The 20,331-nt window shown below is 36.9% G+C and overlaps 1 protein-coding gene across 1 annotated transcript in view; it reads right to left on the bottom strand.

Moving 5' to 3' along the window:
- Positions 1-20,331, bottom strand: part of Erc2 (ELKS/RAB6-interacting/CAST family member 2) — a 784,984-nt gene that overhangs the window by 391,665 nt on the left and 372,988 nt on the right. Inside the window, exon 6 of the mRNA XM_013030719.1 lies at positions 9,219-9,386. Coding sequence (XP_012886173.1) covers positions 9,219-9,386 — 168 coding nt within the window. The remainder of the gene's footprint in view (positions 1-9,218; positions 9,387-20,331) is intronic.

Below are 20,331 nucleotides of genomic sequence, written 5' to 3'. Positions count from 1 at the left end.
CTATATTTGATGTCAGTATAACTTGTGGAGGAGATGGGGAAAAATCAGTTGTTTAAGGATACAGGTGGACCTGTTGCAACAATGAGAAGTACAAGTTGTCATGCCCAAAACGACCTTTACAATGTCGGTGGTGGGGGAAGGGGGGGAAGGAGAAGGATTGGGATTGGGGGGAGAGGGGAGGCTGGGAAGGGATGTGAAGGGTAAACAAAGGAGGAGGCTGCAATTCTTGGTAAGAAATGTACGCATTATCCCGCCCATGTAATTGTAACCCCTCTGTACAGTATGTTCACAAATAAAATAAAATTAAATTTAAAAAATACTAATAATGAGATTCCAATATCAAAACAGTAGAAAGTTACCCAATACCCACAATTATTGTGGAGTTATATGCCCCCAAAACATATTACCCCAACTTCACATGTATTCTTATAGAACTCTAAGACCTATATATAAAAAGCTTTGAATTGTGGACTTCCCTTTCAAAATAACATGATAAACACTAGCATAGCTATGTATAAACTCTCTACAGCAAAATAGAATCTATTGCCAAACATAGATAAATGAAAAAGACAGACAAAAAATTTGTTCACACATAAATAAAGTTGATTAAAATCAAATAGCCTGGGGAGTATGTGGGAAGACATTGAATCATCTCCAGACAGAAATATGTAAAGACTCAGCTAAGTCTAATCCCGTATCACAAAACTACAGGCAACAGCTGGCAGCTGAGATAGACAGATGCATCAAGATGCCTGTGCCCATTTGGGAAGCAGCTATGGTCAAGCCATATGAGGTATTTTCATTTTAAGTCTACAATGATTTTTTTTATTTTGAATATACAATACAGAGGGGTTACAATTACATTAGCAAGTTAATGAGTACATTTCTTATCAAGCATTCTTGCCTCCTCCTTTGTTTCCCCTTACCATCCCTTCCCATATCCAACCCCCCCCCAACGGCTCCCCTCTTCCCGCACCACCCCCACGCCAAAGTTGCAAAGTTCGTTTTTTGACATAACGTCTTGTACATCTCATTGTTGCAATGGGTCCACCTGTATCCCTATTTAAACAATTTGTTTTTTCCCTTCCGCTCCCCAAATTATACCAACATCAAATACAGTGAAAACAGGTAGCCATAAAATTTTAAACTCATAGATGCCTTCTGGGTGCTCCAATTCTGCTTTGTCTAAATTAGATTATTTGCGCCTATTTTATGCTCCCTATGCTATTCTTCATATGAATTAACTGGTATAAAGACCAGTGCAGTCAAATCACTTTTAATAAATCTAATAATTGTTATACTGTGAGAATAGTATATCCACTATTTATAAGTATGGGACATAATATATAAAAATTATAAAACAGAAAATAATAGTAATAGTGCATACATCTTGTAAACTCACATATGACTACGCTCCCCAATACACACATAACACAATCTTCCCTGTCAACTGTCTAAATAGATGCAGAGAAGATAGAAAGCATAGTAAGTGAGGTAGTAGTCAAAGGGGAGTAATGTGTCTGTTTAATGATGTCGGTGCCCTGCATTTTGTATATACACTTCTCTAATTTGGGGAGGGGAAAGGAAAAACAAAATGCTTAAATTGGGATACAGGTTGACCCATTATAACAATGAGGTGTACAAGACACTATGTTGAAAAATGAACTTTACAACTTTGCAGGGGTGGTGGGACAGTGATTGTGGAGGTGGGAGGGAAGGGGTGGTAGGGGAAATGTACTCATTACCTTGCTCACGTTACTGTAACCCCTCTGTACAGTACTTTTACAATAAAAAAAGTACAAAAAAGTAAGTAAAATACACTTTAAGAAATAAAGGGCCTACAGAACAAAGATGAATAGCATAGTCTATACATGAAAGGAAAGCACTCCTGTGAACTTGTTGGGAGTATGTTATCTGCATCGTATGGTTTTATAAGCATGCCTAGACTGGATGATATTCTCTAGATACTTGTAGCTAATCTTGCAGCTATGGGAATACAAAACTACATTTTCCAAGAGCACAAAAGGAGAGCTGTAAAATGGCACCAGTTGCAAAGTATTGTCTGCAGCCGAAGGCCACCTCAATTGTGGATCCAAAACCTAAGGTATCAGCTTAATTCTTGGCTTCAGATTAAGATTAAGCTTGCCTGCACCAAGGAGTCAGATCTTAGCTGAACAGCTACGAACCAAGAGGAAAACATTCTCCAACTGTTTCATCTGTAAAATCATCAGAACAGTATGATAGCTGAGCATAGTTCCGTTGCTTCTCTACCATGTCACTCTGGGAGGTTATTTTATTTTCCAAGTATTAGGACGAAATGCAAAGCAAAACCTCTACTTCTGACCTACATCCACACAGCCTGTAGACTCTCATTTTAAAAATGAAGAATAAAATAGCACCTAAAGACCATGGAATTTATGATAAGTCCTAATTTAAAGAATGCAAAGACACTAATGTAGTGCTGCTATAGGGCTCTATCAACAGAGAGAATAATTTTAGGGTAATATCATGTGTATTGCCATTATTGGAATGTTCATGTATAATAAGCAATTTAGTTCTATCATGCATAAAATACCATACTTATAACAATCCAGTAAGTTAGGACTGGAGAAGGCAAAGCATTGTTTTTGTATAAGACAGTATTATTTTTAAAATTATTATTTAAAGGCGAAATGAAAGAAGAAACTTCCTAACTCAAGCCTTGATCCAGTTAAACTTTTCCAGACTAATGGAACAAAGGCTAGAAGTGTTGGATGAGTAGAGCAATAGTCATTTCGTCCTCCAAGTTTTATTACTCAGGGGATGGTTCCAACTTATAACCTATACAGAACACATTATTGCAAACAGTGAGTGAAACTGACATTCTACTGGGTCAAATGGCTCTCCTTGTAACTAACTATATCTTTGGGCTACAAGTAGATCTCAAAGCAATTTCTCCTCTCCAGAGTTCTCCTTCATTGAAAATTGGCTGAGTTCATTTTGATTAAGCACAGCACATACCAAGATTTGGAAGGAGCTGAAGTTATCTTTATGATCATGGTTGGGAAGTTACAGGTATGAGACCTGTGCTATTATTCACAAAAGGATACATAATTCTGGACTGAGCCAAAAAATAAAACCCTTCTCGGATTGCATCAACAGTAAAGACTTTCCCAAGTGACACAAAAACAGAACACAAAAGTCAGGTGTAATGCTTGAAGACACAAGTCCCCTGGTCTTTGAAGGAAAGATCTGTTAGATCCTCCCAATGCGTTTCTTGTGTGAAATATGAAGCTCAATCACAAGGCCTTGAATTCTTACTAAGGGGAGAGGGCTGTGACAGAGAGGGCAGCCAACAACCAGACACTCCTGATAGCATTTGCCTTTTCCTGGCCTCTTTGAGCTTTCTGAATTCCCAATCTGGTTCTAAAGAGCAGTTACTGAAGCTCTGGATAATACATTTTACAATAAATTCCTGTTTGCTTCAGATAGTCTGGAGCATCACACAGTCTACTTCTAGGAACATGCCATAAGTTGCTCTACATTGCACTTGTGTATAGGATTATGTGTTTTTCTACAACAAGATTGCTCACTTGCTGAGAACTAGAGAATTTCTTATTTTTCTTTGAACTTTGAGAACCTGGAGAAGTGACTGTCAGACTCCCAGGAAGCACTCAATAAATGCAAAGTATGATTTTGCATATGTTCACAGAATTAGGAAGTTTGCTAATAAGTATAAAAGTTCAACTAGGTGCTTAAACACTGAGACAAAACGTGAGCAAGAAGTTTTCTATAACTTACTTCTACTGTAAGCTAACGTGGAAATCTCAAATATTCTGCAAGCCATCTTATGGTATATTACTTTTGTAAATAAATTTCATGAAAAAGTCAGTATGCTAATAACCATACCTCTATAACACCCTTGCCTGAATTAATCATCATTCAGAATTTCACCCCTGTAGCTCCAGATAAGCAGAACAAAGATGTTAAAGTAGACAAGTCTATATATACCATTCCCAGAAGCCATGCAGTAAGTAGCAATCCACAAAGTTCAATAAGTAACCAGTGAACATGGGTTCCAGAGAGATTTCCATCTGTTTTTCTGCCTCCAATCAATAAAGTACTTCTGCTCTATAAATTTGCATTGCACAAGGGACTCTGACCTAGAATTGAAATGGAGATAGAATTTTTGCCAATTTTTAATGTTTTTTTTTAAAGAAACATGGGTAGCAAGCTTATGTTCTAAGATTCTATGAGCTGCATACAAGTCTGAATTTGATCTGGTTTAAACAATGCTACCATGCCCTAAAATCCTGGGCATTATAAACTTTCCAAATGTACAATGTCATCAAGGTTTTATGATATTTCTTACAAAAACTCAATAGTCAGGTAGCACTTCATCAGCTGAAGTTTTATTCAAGTGTGGGAATAGAATGCTACACCTGCAACATGCTAACTACTATTCACCAGAATTTGGTATCACAGTTGGAAGAAGAAAGTCCACTAAACACTTATCATATATTCATGATTTTGACCCTTACCTAAAATATTCCATACCTTGGCATTATGCAGTATACCCAAGAATATGACATCAGGGACAAAAGTCCATTTGGATGATCTCTTTCTTCCGACAAAAGGTTGAACAGAGCTTTTCTGACACCTGGGGCTCTCTCTTCAAGTGACAAAATATTTAGAGCATTGTGTCCAGGCAGGTTTTCATGGCTCACATAGCATATAGGACTTTAGAGATCCAAGACTTCAAAGGCAAATTTGATAGTTCTGATGTGTAAGACTAGCTTTACCAAGTTAAGTGAGACTAGCAAAGGAGCATACCCAGCTCGATTGGCACCAAAACACAGTGTAAGTTGACACAGAGGTAATGCTACTGCAGTAACATTGATGTAAGTTTATTATTCTTTCAGGATTACACATTCTAACCCAAAGCTTATGCGATTCCAATCTACTTCTGCCCTACAACAGTCAATTATGCTGAAGACAGTCAAAATTTCAAGGCAACTCTAGCTCCAAAAACAATATTTCATTAGCCCATGCTTTCTGCATTATTGCCACATTCTGAATTACTTTCTGAATTTTGTGCCTCACTTGTTTGGAGATCTATTTTTACACACATTGCAGGTATAACAGAGCTCCTGCCCCTTCAAAACATTGACAAATTTAACAATAAACACGTATATAAAAAAAGTTGCACATAAGAAACATCTCAAAATTGACATGAAATATTTTCAAATCCACTATCGATTTGATTTAAGCACATAAGACCATGATCATGTTGCCAAAAGGAGCCACAGTACATGACTGGCTCTGTTCTAGAACTTTCAAATTAGTTCCCGTGCTTTTTGGTCTAGCTGTGGAAGGAAGTTTAAAATTATGCAAAGTATTTACAGCAGCAGAAATCATTTGTCCCCCTTTCACTGAAAGTGACATCTCAAAATCTTACTGAGCAACTATGGCTATTTCTCAAGAATTAGAATATTTAAGGCAGGCACTGGAAGCTCACACTTATAATATTACTTATAACTTATAGCTACTCAGGAACTTGGGATCTGAGGGTTGAAGTTTAAAGGCAGCTCAAGCAGGAAAGTCCATGAGACTCTTATTTTCAATTAACTACCAAAAAAGCTGGAAGTGGAGTGTAGTTCAAGTGGTTCAAGTATTAGCACTGAGGAAAAGAAACTCAGGGAGAGCGCCCAGGCCCTGAATTCAAGCCCCAAACACACACACACACACACACACACACACACAATTAGAGCATTTAATCTCAACTATTAACAAAAAAACCCACTGGAATATTCTCTCCCAATTCACTTTTACACTTCACTCTTACTTTCATTGTCACTAAAAAACTGAGATAAAACAAACATTTTGATTTAATTTACATTAACCAGTTTCTTCTCTTTTCTCAAAGACAAAAAAACGTATGCAGGTTTCATGACCTTGCACAAGAATAACGTAAGCCTAAATATTCCTTAATTCCTGGGATTAATAATTATAAACGTCTTAGCAAGTTACGTGCTATCCCTCTGAGTCACAAAAGACTTGTGAATTTATTTGTGAAAATTTAGGTACATAGATGAGGGGAGTGGTCTAGATATTGGGAATTCATTGATAATTTCTTGGAAATCATCCATAACAAACACGTATCTCTTGAAAGAGCAGGGACATTTTCCTCAGAATAGGAGGTATGTGTGTGAACTAATTTTAACAGATTAAATGCTACTAGTCAAGACTCAACTCTGGAGAAAGTTCATTCATTGATTCAATCACTAACGATTTATTGATCAGGTATACTTTCTAGGCACCAAAGAACTAAAAAAAAATGGAAAATAGTAATAATAACGCTGGTAATCTTGGAAAGTATGTGCCAGTAATATGAATGAAGAAATTTAAATATACATACACTTGCCAAAAAGTATTATATCTGTTTAGGAAAATAAAACTACACGTGAAAACATGAATGTGGTCATGCTATTTTATGTATGACTGCAAAGGTCATTTGAGCAGACATTCAAAAGATGGAAAGACATTAGCCATGTGGATATTTAAAGCATAAATATAGAGACATAACAGGAGCATAATGTCACATAGGTCATTTTTAACTATAGTAAAGACATTTAAAAGGTAAAAAGAAAGAGGTTTATATATATAATTCATAGTATACTTGAGTATATAATCTTCAAATATATTTACTTGATATGTTCCAAAATGTTTCATTTAAATATTTTTGACATAAAAATTATTGGTGCCATCATTCACATTCTACTTTTCATGATGTCTTCAGAATCTGGTATGTATTTCACACTGAGTACAATAAAGAATTTAAAGCCCGTGGCTAACAAACTAGTCAGTATAAGTCCAGGATGAGTGTCTCCACAGAGATGAGCAAATGTCAGACTGTAAGAAGACATGCCTGATGTTTCTGCAAGAGCTCACAGACCACACTGGCCAATGCAACATGGGTAAAGGGAAGACAAGACAGATGTCAAGAGATAACCATGCAGGATAATGTGACTCTTCCACTATTAGTCTGGTGAAAATGGAAGCCACTGAAATGCAGCAGCTTCATAGCCTGTGTCTCATGCAGCTATACTAGCTTCAAGCCTCTTTTAATGCTCTGTTATATTATTGTGAATTTCTCCATTTCTGAACAAGACGTTTCACATTTTCATGTGTACTATGTCTCCCACACATTATGTAGCTGGTTGTAGCTGGAGAGTTTTTTGGTGAGAAAGTAACATAAATTATGTTATGGTTTAAAAGGATTGTTCCAATTTCACTGTTGAGGCTGGACTATAGGAAACATACAGATCAATGTAAGAAGACAGCTAGCATGTTCTTGGTAAAAGTGAAGTGAATGATGAAGGTGAGGAAAGAGGAGACAGTTCCAGTTGCTACATCAATAACACAGTACCAGGCCACATGTTGTCCACAGTAGTGTCCTGGAGAGCTAATTCTGCTACCCCCTGCTAGTGTCCACTGTGGTTACATAATAACTGCCTATTAATCTGAGAGTTCTTTGTCTTTCTAACATATTCGTCTTTTTATAAGATAGCACTGAATTTGCTTCTTTTCTTGCTCATCATTTCTTTTTCCTAAGAAAAGGCAGGACAAGCAAACGAACTTTACAACTTTGGTGGGGGGGAGGAGGAAGATTGGGTGGGGGGGTGGGGGGAGGATAGGAAGGGGAAACAAAGGAGCAGGCTACAATGCTTGATAAGAAATATACTCATTATCTTGCCCATGTAATTGTAACCCTTCTGTACAGTATTTTCACAATAATAAAAAGGCAGGACAATCTACAGTTTCACCAAAACTGAACACAATAGAAAAATGATGATGCTGTCAACATTATAATGGATAAATGAGGCACTGAAAGAGGGGAAAAAACAGGGACCCTAATGTGGTTGGATATCTTCTTGTTAGGCCACTAGAGTATCTTATACATTATCTCCACTGATTTCAGTTGAGTAATGTGAGTAAAACATTATTCTCCACTACAAAAATAAAAGTCTACAAATGTTTGGCCACTGGTATGCTCTGAATGTGAATCTCAAAATTATTATGTTGAAACTTAACTGTCAACATGATAGAATGAAGAGATGGGATCTTTAGGAAGTAATTCAGTCATAAAATTCAAGTCCTCCTGCATATGATTAGCAGCCTTATAAAAGGGTTGCAGAAACCAGGTAGGCCTTTCTGTCTGTCTTTCCCATCCATCCAGCAAGGAGTCAAGGCTCCATCTTGAAAGTAGAAAGAAGGCTCTGGCCTAACAACAAACCTGCCTACACCTTGACTTGGGATTTCCCAACCCTAAGAATTGTGAGAAAGTAAATTTTTGGTTTTCATAAATTACTCAGTCTTGAATACTTTGTTATTGTAGCAGGACTGGACTAAGAGAGAAGGATAAGGCAGTCCAAAGTTTATGCAACTATAGAATATGTCTAGTGGGACAGCAAATATAAAACTCATTGGAATATAGAATTGACATGAATGAAGAAGTAACAATGAAATCTCCCTGTATAACCATACAAACAAAAAATATTTCATGTGTCTAAAATATACCTAAATACCAATAAAATACATTATTCAACTCACAGTAACAAAAAAGGAAAAATTAAAACAACCTTTTGGGCTTTTAAATTCTTCATTAATTTTCTGGTGCTGTGGATTGAATCAAGGGCCTAGCACATGCCAAGAACACTCAGCTACATGACCAGCAGTATTACTTTAGACTTACATCTGAATTTAAACAATTACCTCTATATTTAAGCTGTTGGTTTGTTTTTTTGGGGGGTCCTGTCATGGGGCCTGAACTCTGGGCCTGGGTGCTGTCCCTCAGCTCTTCAGCTCAAGGTAGCACTCTACCACTTGAGCCACAGCGCCACTTCTGGCTTTTTTCTTTTTGCTTATGTGGTGCTGAGGAATCAAACCCAGGGCCTCTGGTTTGCAAGGCAAGCGCTCTACCACTGAGCCACCTTCCCAGCCCTTAAGCTGTTGGTTTTTCATTTCGTTTTTATATAATCAAATAATTCCATGAGATAACGATAAAATTATATAATACAAATATTAACATGTTAAAGAACAGTAGGTAAAAGTTATATATTTCCTAATCTAAACTCTTAGGAGATCATTTATTTTTTGAAGTATGCAACAAAATTTTAAATGATAAAATAGTTGGTTGTGTGACATCCACTCTTAGAGGGCTGGTGTCAATCACTCACCTTTTTCTGCAGAACATTGATTTTTCTTTCCTTCACTTCTAGCATATCTTTCATGTCACGAATCTCTCCAGCCAGGGTCCCCTTTTCTTCTGTGAGATCCTGCAGTTGTTTTGTCTTTTTGTTCAGGAAAGATTCTTTCTCTTCCAATCGTAATCTCAGTGCATCAACCTGAAATCAGGGGGAAAAGGCTCTGGTTTTACAAAGAATTTATCAATAATTGACAGTGCTCCTGTGAGGGCTTGCGGCATTTGTCTCTAAAGAACAATATGAGCAAATAACTACTCAGAAATACCTGAATGCAACACCTGAATGCCACAAATTTTCACAGCCTGTGCTCTAGTGGAAAGTCCTGTTGAGACTATCTGTCAACAATAATATTCTTTCAAGAGTATAAAGATTCTGTGAAATAAGGTATTGTAAATTAGGATACATTGTCATGTTCGTTTTCTCGCTTATTTAGGTAGAAACAAAGCACACTAATACACTATGTAATGAGCCCAGGGAGGGCAAAACAATGTTCAAGTTTGACAGAGTCCTCCAGGAATACAGAGAACACAATGAGCATCTTGGAGAACACGACTGGCATGAGCAGCAACTCCTAAATTCGCAAAGTATGTGTTGCCAAGAGGAAGTTAATGCTGCTAAAAGAAGAAATGATGTCAAAACAAAATACCCATTTTATAAACAAAGTATACCAAAGAAAATTCCTATTTCTACCTGAGAAATAAGTATAAAATTTCTAATTTCCAATGATAAAATTATAAATTCTGCTTCTAAGTATCATTAATAAAAGAAGAAAATATAAGCTTTAATTTTGTTTGCTTGCTTTGTTAGTTTGCTTTGATGCCAGTTTTGGGGCTTGAACCCAATCAGGGCCACTTGCTCTTACTTGGCTTTTTCACACAAGGCTGGTGCTCTATCACTTGAGCCATACTTTCACTTCATTTGCTAGTTAATTATAGTTAAGAGTCTCATGGGCTGGCTTCAAGCCATAATCCTTATATCCCGGCCTCATAAGTAGCTAGCATTATAGGCATAAACCATCAATACCAGTTAAGTTTTATTTTTAATTCAACATCTTAAATTTTATATAAAAGAAATTTTTGGGGGGTCCGGTGGTGGGGCCTGAACTCTGGGCCTGGGTGCTGTCCCTCAGCTCTTCAGCTCAAGGCTAGCCCTCTACCACTTGAGCCACAGCGCCACTTCCGGCTTTTTTCTTTTTTTGCTTATGTGGTGCTGAGGAATTGAACCCAGGGCCTCATGCATGCAAGGCAAGCGCTCTACCACTGAGTCACCTTCCCAGCCCCTATAAAAGAAATTTTTATGTTGAGACTACTCAATCTGCATTTATTTTTTGTCAATCATGGGGCCTGAACTCTGGGCCTGGGCCCTGTCTCTCACCTCTTCAGCTCAAGGCTAGTGCTCTACCACTTGAACCACAGTGCCACTTCTGGCTTTTTCTGCTTATGTGGTGCTGAATCAAACCCAGGGCCTCAAGCATGCAAGGCAAGCACTCTACCACTGAGCCACCTTCCTAGCCCCTACCATTTTAGTAAAAGGCGAAAGATTTATACGATCTGAAGATAAACCAGAGTATGCCCCTACCATTTTAAAGAGTCTCCTGGTCATTCCTGCCTGGGCTGGCTTTGAATGGTGATCCTCAGATCTCAACTTCCTGAGTAGCTAGGATTACAGGCATGACCCACCAATGCCTTGCTGTATATATATTTTTAAAGACTAGAATCCTTTGCCAAAATGACAGTGCTGCCATTTAAGCAGACATCACTGCAATCATGTATATGCAGTAAAATTCTTATGCTGAAATCTAGTCTTCAGTGTGATAATATTAAGAGGTGGGGATTAGATTGTGGAGTCAGATTCCCCCTGAATGGGATTGGTTCCCTTAGAAAAAAGGACCAAAGACACTCATTAGCGCTTTCACTCACGAGGACACAGTAAGAAGGTGCTGTCTCATGTTCCACTAGACACTGAATCTACTAGCACACGAGTCTTAGATTTCTAGAACCTTAGTAATACCTTAATATATGAGTATATGTAAAGGTATGAAGATCTAAGTTAGAACCTATGGGTTCTAGAATCTATGGGTTGTAAGAGTCACCTCCCCAATGATCCAACTAGATCACCTCGGGGAGGGGCATATGAAATAACTTGTGCTTAGCTTCCTTGATGTGAGAAAGTAATGCACTGGGTGTACTACAACAAATCAAAATTAAGTAAGATCCTAAGTGACTATATAATATGCACTTACAAAATGATGCTTATAGAAATGCTGGTAGTATTATTTACAGTGAATCAAATTGGCCTCAGCCCATATGCCCACTATCAGGTAAATGAATAAGCAAAACTGTGGTATTTTGTATGGAACAATGTAGAACCACCAAAAGGAATAAACTTCAGATATGTACAACACAATACTAAATCTTAAAAGCAAGGTAAGTGAAGAGAATCAGGAGGAGTTATTGCTTGATTCCACATTCATTTCTTAAAAATAATTCTAAAATAGGTAAAGGTAATCTACAGTGATAGAAGTGAGAGCTACGCTGTCTGAAGCAAGAAGAACAAATTGCTATAAGCTAGAAGGAAAGCTTTTGTTTTCAAGCTTGAATAGAAGACTCTATACATCGTGTACCAATTTGCCCAACTCCATTAAATTGTGAAGTTTAATAAGCTACACTTCAGTATGGTTATAACATAATTTAATCAAGTTGAAAATATAACCAAAGTTAAGAAGTATCTTGCAATAATCACTTCAATGAATAAGTAAGACCAAAAAATAATGAAACCATGCCACCAAGCCTAGCAACCAGATTACCACATAAACCCTCCGGGAGAATAAAGGGGTAGAGGACAACATGGTTCACATGGGTGATAGGTGCCAAGGTAATAGAGAGTTTCTCACCTTCCATAGCAGAAAGTCAACACCAAAAGCCAAGAAGCAGAGCTATCAAAAATTAGCAAGCCAAAAAAAGTGGAAAGAGATTGTCTTGGGAAGAAGTGGGACCATCGGCAGTGACAGTATTTTCATTTCATGAAAATGTTGCTTCATTTATATTACAGGTAAATAAAATGGAAATTAAAAAGGAAAGACTGAGATAAAAACATTTAAAAGTTGCAATTGTATATCATAATAAACCCATTTGTAAACATTATGAGGATACAAAACCAAAAAGCAAGCGGGAAGAATGGGAGGAAGTTTTAGGGCTGGGTCTGCCTCATTCTACCTGTGCAGATTGGGGCAGATAATGTCTCCCTCCCAACCTTCATCCATTCCTTTTTCATCTGTGAAACAAAGAGGTTGAAAGATATAGTCTCTAAGTCCCTAGTATTTTATTATGCTAAAGGCAGTAGTGAGTCTTTGGTAGACTATGCGAGGGAAGTATGATGATATTAAAGATAAGAAAAACATATTGAAATAGAATCTCCTTTGCTTACCCTTCCCAAGAAAGAGATTCCTTCTATTTTTTAAGGTAGGAGGTGATGAGATCATGGGTAAACGAGAGTTTTGCCAGTTTCTGGAACAGTAAAGAGGATGGAGTTGGGAGGTGATGACAGGTGGAGGGAGCCCACAAGGCAGAATGGTCCTGACTGCACTGTGAGAGAGGGCAGGTATCTGTGGTCAGAGATTGAGAAGTGCAGATTCTTCAAACATTCAATAGCTATGTTTCTCTTCATACAAAAGCCATAGACATACAAAGGTGGAAAAGGGATACACTAAGGTCCTGGGAATCTTCCTATGTGAAATCCATGACAGGTGCACCGAAGCTTAAGCATGCCAGATTTTGAAGTAGCTTATCAATAACTGAAGCTATCTTTCTTCATCTGTGTATCTGGAACAGCACCAGGAAATACTAAGCACTCCATTGGTTTGAACCAGTTCAGTTACAGTCAATTATAGATATTTATACATGGTCCTACTGAGTGGGATTCAGAGAAGAAATATGTAATTGTGGCACAGCCAGGCCTACATTGTACCTCTCAAAGTTCAGTGGTTTATATGTGATCCAAAAGGGAATAACCACATCCAAACTGTGATGTAAATAAGTCACAATACGGGAGGGAGAAAGTGGTGCTAGAGATCATTTAGAAAAAGAGAAATATATAGGTCCCATAGTTTCCCTTATTTGCAATAACTAGTATAAATCTGAGACAAGCAGAAAAGGTCAGATAAGATGATGTTAAGGGAAATGAACCCCAGGATAAGGACACAGTGTTTTTTTTTTCTTTCTTGCTATTGTTTCTAACATATTTATAAGGTGCCATGTGATTTTTCTGTTGCTTTGTATGTCCCTCCCCCACAGTAAAACACCTATTTTCACTGTATTTGATATTTGGGAGTGGAAGGGAAAAAACAAAATGTTTAAATAGGGATACAGGTTGACCCATTGCAATAATGAGATGTACAAGATGCTATATTGAAAAATGATTTTTACAATTTAGGTAAGTAGGGGGAGTGTAGTTAGGGAGGTGGGAAGGAAGGGATGGTAGGGGAAAAACAAAGGAGGAGGCAACAATGCTTGATGAGAAATGTACTCATTACCTTGCTCATGTAACTGTACTCCTCTGTACATTATTTTCACAATAAAAAACTCATTAAAAAAGAAAAAGAGATTCCATAATGATGAATAATACACTGAACATTTGTAACACTATCTCACCATGTGTGATCTGTCAGTGCCTGTCACATCTTCCTGAGCTCAGAAGAGAAGAAAAGCAACCTAACCATGAGAACAGTTCTCCTGGAATAAAATAAGAGTAAGGATGGTTGTGATCAACACACAGCTCACAGCCCTCAAACTCAACATGGCAGTAGGGAGTCTGTGCCAGCTGAGGTCTCCTATATGGGAATTTATTTTCCATGTGCCAGAAATCAAGTACTTAACTTCAAAGGAATATGGATCCTGCCTTTCAATCACCTTCACTCTATCATTAGAATTTTACCTAGTCTCTTGGAATCAAGAAACAACACTTGAGGTTCTTTTTTTTTTTCTTTTTAATACAAAACTTTGACCTGAACAGCATCCAATTCTCAAGCAACATTAGCCGAGTTTGAAGCAAGCAAGAATGACATCATTTCTAAAGTCAAGTTTGAACTTCCAGATGGCACAAAACCACAAACAAGCACATGAGCTTTGCGATGCATAGAAATTTAAACTCAGGGAATATCAGGAAAGAAAGAAGATACTCTATTAAGAACTTGAATATGTAGTTCCAAACTGGGTATCAATGAATGGAATTAAAGTACTTCTTACTAATGTTCAGACTTCACTCAACAGCATATAGCATTTTTAAAGAATCAGAAAAGCCTCAAGTATAGTTGTTAGTTCATTATCAGGTAGAGACAGATAAGATAAAATGCTTGAAAATGTAGAATACCTTTCTCTGCCTCTTCACTCAACACGAAATAATTTTAAAGGCCTCTGATACTCTTAAAGTTTGTTAGTTGGCTCAATAATAATACTTGGCAAAGTGAAGAGAACTATCATTTCCCTGAAAAAAAGTGAAAAGGAAAACTGAATGATATAGTCAGGGTGTAAAGATCCACAAGGATGAATGTCCAAATTTTTACATCTGATTTAACCACATGAGAACTAGCCACCTAATGATAAAACTAGAACCACCTGTCTACTTTGGAAGACCCGCTCACTTCCTTTTGATCGTGTGTGCGTGTGCGTGTGTGTGTGTGCATGCACGCACGTGTGTGTGTGTGTGTGTGTGTGTGTGTGTGTGTGTGTGTATAAAATGTATGAAAGCATAACTTTCTATCTGGCAGTATAAAACATTTGTTATCACTTCAGTTCCAGGTAATAGAAAAGGACCGCGGCACTGAAGTTGGCAAAAATCACCAAAATCAGAGTTAGCATTATTAATCTTCATGTCAGCACCCAGGAATTATAACCAGTTCCAAAAGCGATGAATGTTTCTAAGAGTTACATGAAAAGGCTCTTGACTTTTCTCTGCCATATTTTCTGTAGGCCTTCAGAAACCATTTCAACATTGTGACAAAACAGTAAGTGCTACTTGATGCACCATAAATAATTTTTTAATCAAATGGTTCAGTTCAACCTTAAAGAGATTACAACACTTCAGAGAAAAACACTTGAGGAAAGAAAAGGGAGCACTTGAATTTTTTCACAGATTCAATGTTACTTACTTAACAAAACCTCAAAAATTGAATAAACATGCTATCACAAAGAACAACTTCAATAGAAAATGAAAAAACAACACTCATAAAGCTGCCAGTAGTTCTACTTCACTAAGATTCATTTCTTTTTCTTAATAGTAGACTTGATTATGAGTATATTTGAATTTTTTTTGAATGAGAAGCCTCAAAGTTCTAAGTATGCATAATATAGACAACCTCCAACAACATAGACACTAAAAATAGCCAGAATCCAAAAGTTGTGATGGTAACCACTAGATCTTATTCATATCCAACTCTTTCTCCTTTCTGAACTGGGGAAGAGTATGATTGCCAATACCTAGAGAGAAAAACGAGGCCTCCAATTTCATTTGTAAAATATAAGCAGGGGTGAGACGCATCACTTCCTGTTGGTGCCTCCTCCATTGTCTTCCTTCCTTTGAGATCTTGGAGACATTAGATTATGTAAATCTGGATCTTTACATGACCATGAGACATGACAAATCCCTAATACCCAACATAGTTAGATTTAGGGTATAGTATGTTAAACTATTCAAAAATTAACATAATAATTCCCCCCTTAGTTTTGCTAAAAAACAGAAACAGTATTTGTTAAAACTAGAAACAGTATTCATCTCACAGATTACCATAAACTCTGAAGAAATAGGTTCCTACATATAGGACATCAAACCCCATTTCCCTTCTCCTTTCATTCCAAATTAAAAGAAAAGAAAAACTGAAAAAAGCTAGTAGCCCAGCTAAAAGAAAGATGAAGCAGAGACTTGGGGAGTAGATATAGGTATTAAATATCAAGACTTGGGGAGGAGAGAAAAACAGACACTGAAAAAGAAGGATCCCTTTAAGGTCATTCGGTTAAATTCAGTGGATAGAAAAGTGGCTTAAGTGACCAACATGCTCTGGATTGCAGATACATTTAACTGACTTATAGCAATAGTCACCAACTGACCTTACAAATGTCAGGAGATTAACTAAGGTGCTCTACACAAAACAGGGACAAAGGAACCTCTTCACTAACTTATTTCAAGGATTAAATTCAGTAACATATATAATGCAGTTAGCATTAGTGCCTGGCATCTAGAAATACCCAGTAAATTTTGGCTCGTTTTATTGTGTTCTATTATTCTGCTTTCCACAGCCCTTAGGAAGAGTAAGAACCAGCAAGTAAGGTTTTGTGCTCTAATATTTACCATAATGTTACATCGTCTGACATTGACTTTAAAATATTTCAGCACACACTGTATGTCAGAGGTGTGTCTAGGTAGGTGGGTGGATGAGTGGATAAGTATATTATCCTGGGAATAAATTCTCCAGGGTAGTTAATTAGCTTATGACAGAATTTAATTAAGCTAACTTTCCATTGTTACCTACCACACATACCTTGATACCCTTTGTATTTGATGCACAATTAATATAATTGTGTAGTGAAGTGATTGGTGCTTGAGATGTATAAATTGGTTAGAATAGGCATGCCAACTCCCACAGGGACAAGATCTAAAACCATGTGTCCAAAATAAATATAATGCACATCACATCTGGAATGTCAAAATTTCTAATAGCCACATTAATAACATAAAGAGAAACAGGTGAGAACAGCTTTAATAATAATTTAACTCACTATATCTAGAATATTATTGCTCAAAATATAATCAATATGAAATTTTTAATGGGATATTTTACTGCCTTTTTTTCTTTTAGATTGCCTTCAAAATTTGGCATTCATCTCAGTTAGGACTAGCCACGTGTCAGAAACTCAGTAACACATGACATATATTGTCAATACAGGCTTTTGCTTTTAGAAAGCCCCAAAGTTCCAAGTTTCAGGCCTTGGAACTGAGAACTACACTTAGATTTTTGTTTGGGGTTTTTTTTGTTGTTGGTGGTGGTGGTTATTGGGCTTGAACTTATGGCCTGGGTACTGTCCCTAATCTCTTTTGCTTAAGGCTAGCACTCTACCACTTTAAGCCACAGCTCCACTTCCAGTTTCTGAGTAGTTAATTGGAGATAAAAGTCTCACTGGGACTTTTCTGTCCAGGCTGGCTTCCAATCATGATCCTCAGGTCTCAGCCTCTTTGAGTATCTAGGATTATAGATCTCTAGGTATTTAGCAAATACAAGGTTGTCTCTCCTTAACCATGATTATTGTAATGTTGAGGTTAAAGCCTTCATAGCCTCAGGACAGACCCTGAAAACTTCACTAGCTTTTTAGAGAGTCTGGAGACTGAGATGTACCACCTGGAAGTGAAGTGAGGCAGGAGACACAAAGCTTTCCCTTCTCTAAACACCCAAGGCTACTAATCTCAATAACTGCCACTAACTGATCTAATTGGGTTGGTGATCTGATTGGAATGAATCTTTCTGTAGTCTTAATGCAAGAAGTTAGGTGGTTTTAAATAATCATTACTGTGTTAAATTTCAGACCAGTTAATTTCAAGAGGAAAACATCCCTCAGCAGCTGCACCATCAAAAACTAGCTGTCCTAACAAGTGTGTCCGTCTCTTTCCTTTACTCAGTGATGCCCTTCTACTTTGCTTTCTGCAATTAATTGACTCTATAGGTTGCTTCTCTGTAGGTGCCTTAGTTATATCTAGTAACTAGGGCCACTTATTTATTTATTCAACAAATTTGGATAAATGATTTTATGCCAGGCATTCTTCTAAATGTTAGAGATACCGCTTTTTATTTTATTTTTAAGTGGTTGTACAAGTAGTTGCCATTCAACCAAGTAATACATGAATACAGTGAATCCTGATCAATGTCTAATCATATCTGAGACTCACTGAACCATGTATCTATGAAGTTTGGTGTGTGGGTAGAGCAAGTAAGTCTTATGTCTATACAATTAATAAAAAGGTGGTTCCAGATAAGGAAGCGTAATACATTTAAACAACCTAAGAACCTCATTAAACTGAATTTAAATTGGAAGCATCAGTACAAACATTAAATGTTCTCTTTTCAAAACTTATTCTCTAACTTTTTCTACTCTGAAGGATTAGAAAAAATTGACCACATCAACAATGAGCTCTTACCCCAAATATTCAAAATTATAGTCTCTAAAACAATTTTTCACAAAATAAATTTATTTTCATTGTAGCTCAATTCATTTTTAGTCTGAAATAGGACATGCTCAAAACAATTACAGAATATTTCTTTGAACAAGTGAAAAAAACAACTTCAAAGATTGGTAGCATCTTGTAATAAGCCATACTGGACAATCTGATGCACTTTTTCTTTAAAAAATCTTCCAGGCTACTCTACAGAAAATAGAGAGTAGAGTTGGGAATGAAGCTTAGGGATAGGCAAGAAGGTATGACCCTGACCAGAAGGGGTACAAGGTTGCCCAAATCAGATGGAAGTTAGAGCTGGAGGGAGAAAGTGGTTATAATTGAGAAATATTTGGAAATGTAATCAGCTGTCAAACCAAGGTCTTGGGCATGTAGGGAGAAAAGAAAGAAGAAAACCAAGATAATTCCTCAGTTACTGACTATAACAACTAAAACAACAGCAGAATTTTGGCCTATGCTGTGCTCAGAAAGACTGGGGTGAATCAAGAAAGGAAATTAAGACTTCATGATTAGACACCGGCAGCTTGAGATGCCTGGAAAACATCCTAACAGCAAAGCCCTACATGACTTGCAAGCCCCTGACATTACAAAGCCTAGACCGGAATCTAACCTACATAAGGATAAGGAGCCCTGGAATTAAATCTGAATGTCTCCAGGAGACTCATTAGGATGCCTTTCTCACATTTACAGACTAACTTCTACTTACATTCTGCTTTTGAGATCAAATTCACAAAAAGATCTAAGGACAGGGCATCTCTACAACTGCAAACCAAAAGAACTTTCTTTTGTAAAGAGCCTTTAGTTTTCACAGTCTTCTTCTATAAGGTTTCTTACAGTCATGAGTAACAAGATTGGATTGTCTCAGTTAGGCCCTTCAGCCTTTCAAGGATGCTAGAATGTCAGTTTATCCTCCTGTGGTCACTGCAATCAGTAGACAGAGCACTGGGTGGGAGAAAATAATTTCACATGTATAGTTCCCAGATAGCAATCCACGTTATATACAAGACAAGGAAGGGGAAAGCTACATCATATTTTAAAATAGTTAGCAAGCACAAAGAGTAACAATAGCTATAGAGTGGCTCAGAATTCATAGTATAGTTTTCACTCATATTATATCTGCTTGCATATATAATTTCAATTCAAAAAACAGAATACAGGGTATTTGGTATTATATAACCACATCCTATGATAATAAAAGTTAAGTTACAATCACTAGCTGGTTAATAACATGAGTGAGATTTTCAGGTTGTAAAGATACATTTTTCTTACCAATTCTCAAAAAAAAAACTACACCATATTCCCACATGCCACCTACTTGAAGACAAGAATGCTGGCTTAAGAGGACTTTGCATCACCTACATGAGAGAATTCATATCATGTGTAGGTTAATAATCCAGTCAACTTGATTCAGCCTGTTTTCATACTTAACTTTTTGGCTACTTCTTACACTAAAATTAGGTGGTTTTAAATGACTAGTCCAAAGTTCAAAATTTAATGTTTGGTTCAGTTCCAGCAAATTTCTGAAAACACATGGGAATTGTAACTCATGTGTTAATACTTAAAGTTGTTGTTAATAAAACTTCCAACACTAACCTTACCTCACTGAACTTACCTCACTGGTTTTTATGCTCACTATAAAACTATAGCTGTCATAATATTTTTGAATTACTATAAAAGGAAGTAAGCCATTCCAAAGTCAATGTTATTTTGCAACATGACGATAGTTATAAATTTTAAATACTTAAAACCAATTTACAAAGCTATCAATCTTAGTACTTCCTAACATTTGAAAAGTTCATCTTCAAAACATTTACCAGTGAAAGTATGGGTTATACTGTGGGGGAGGAACATACAAAGCAACAAAGAAATC

The sequence above is a fragment of the Dipodomys ordii genome, unplaced genomic scaffold (genome assembly GCF_000151885.1).
Source record: "Dipodomys ordii isolate 6190 unplaced genomic scaffold, Dord_2.0 Scaffold132, whole genome shotgun sequence".
In the NCBI taxonomy this organism is placed as follows: Eukaryota; Metazoa; Chordata; class Mammalia; order Rodentia; family Heteromyidae; genus Dipodomys; species Dipodomys ordii.
This window is presented reverse-complemented; position numbering and strand designations above follow the sequence as displayed.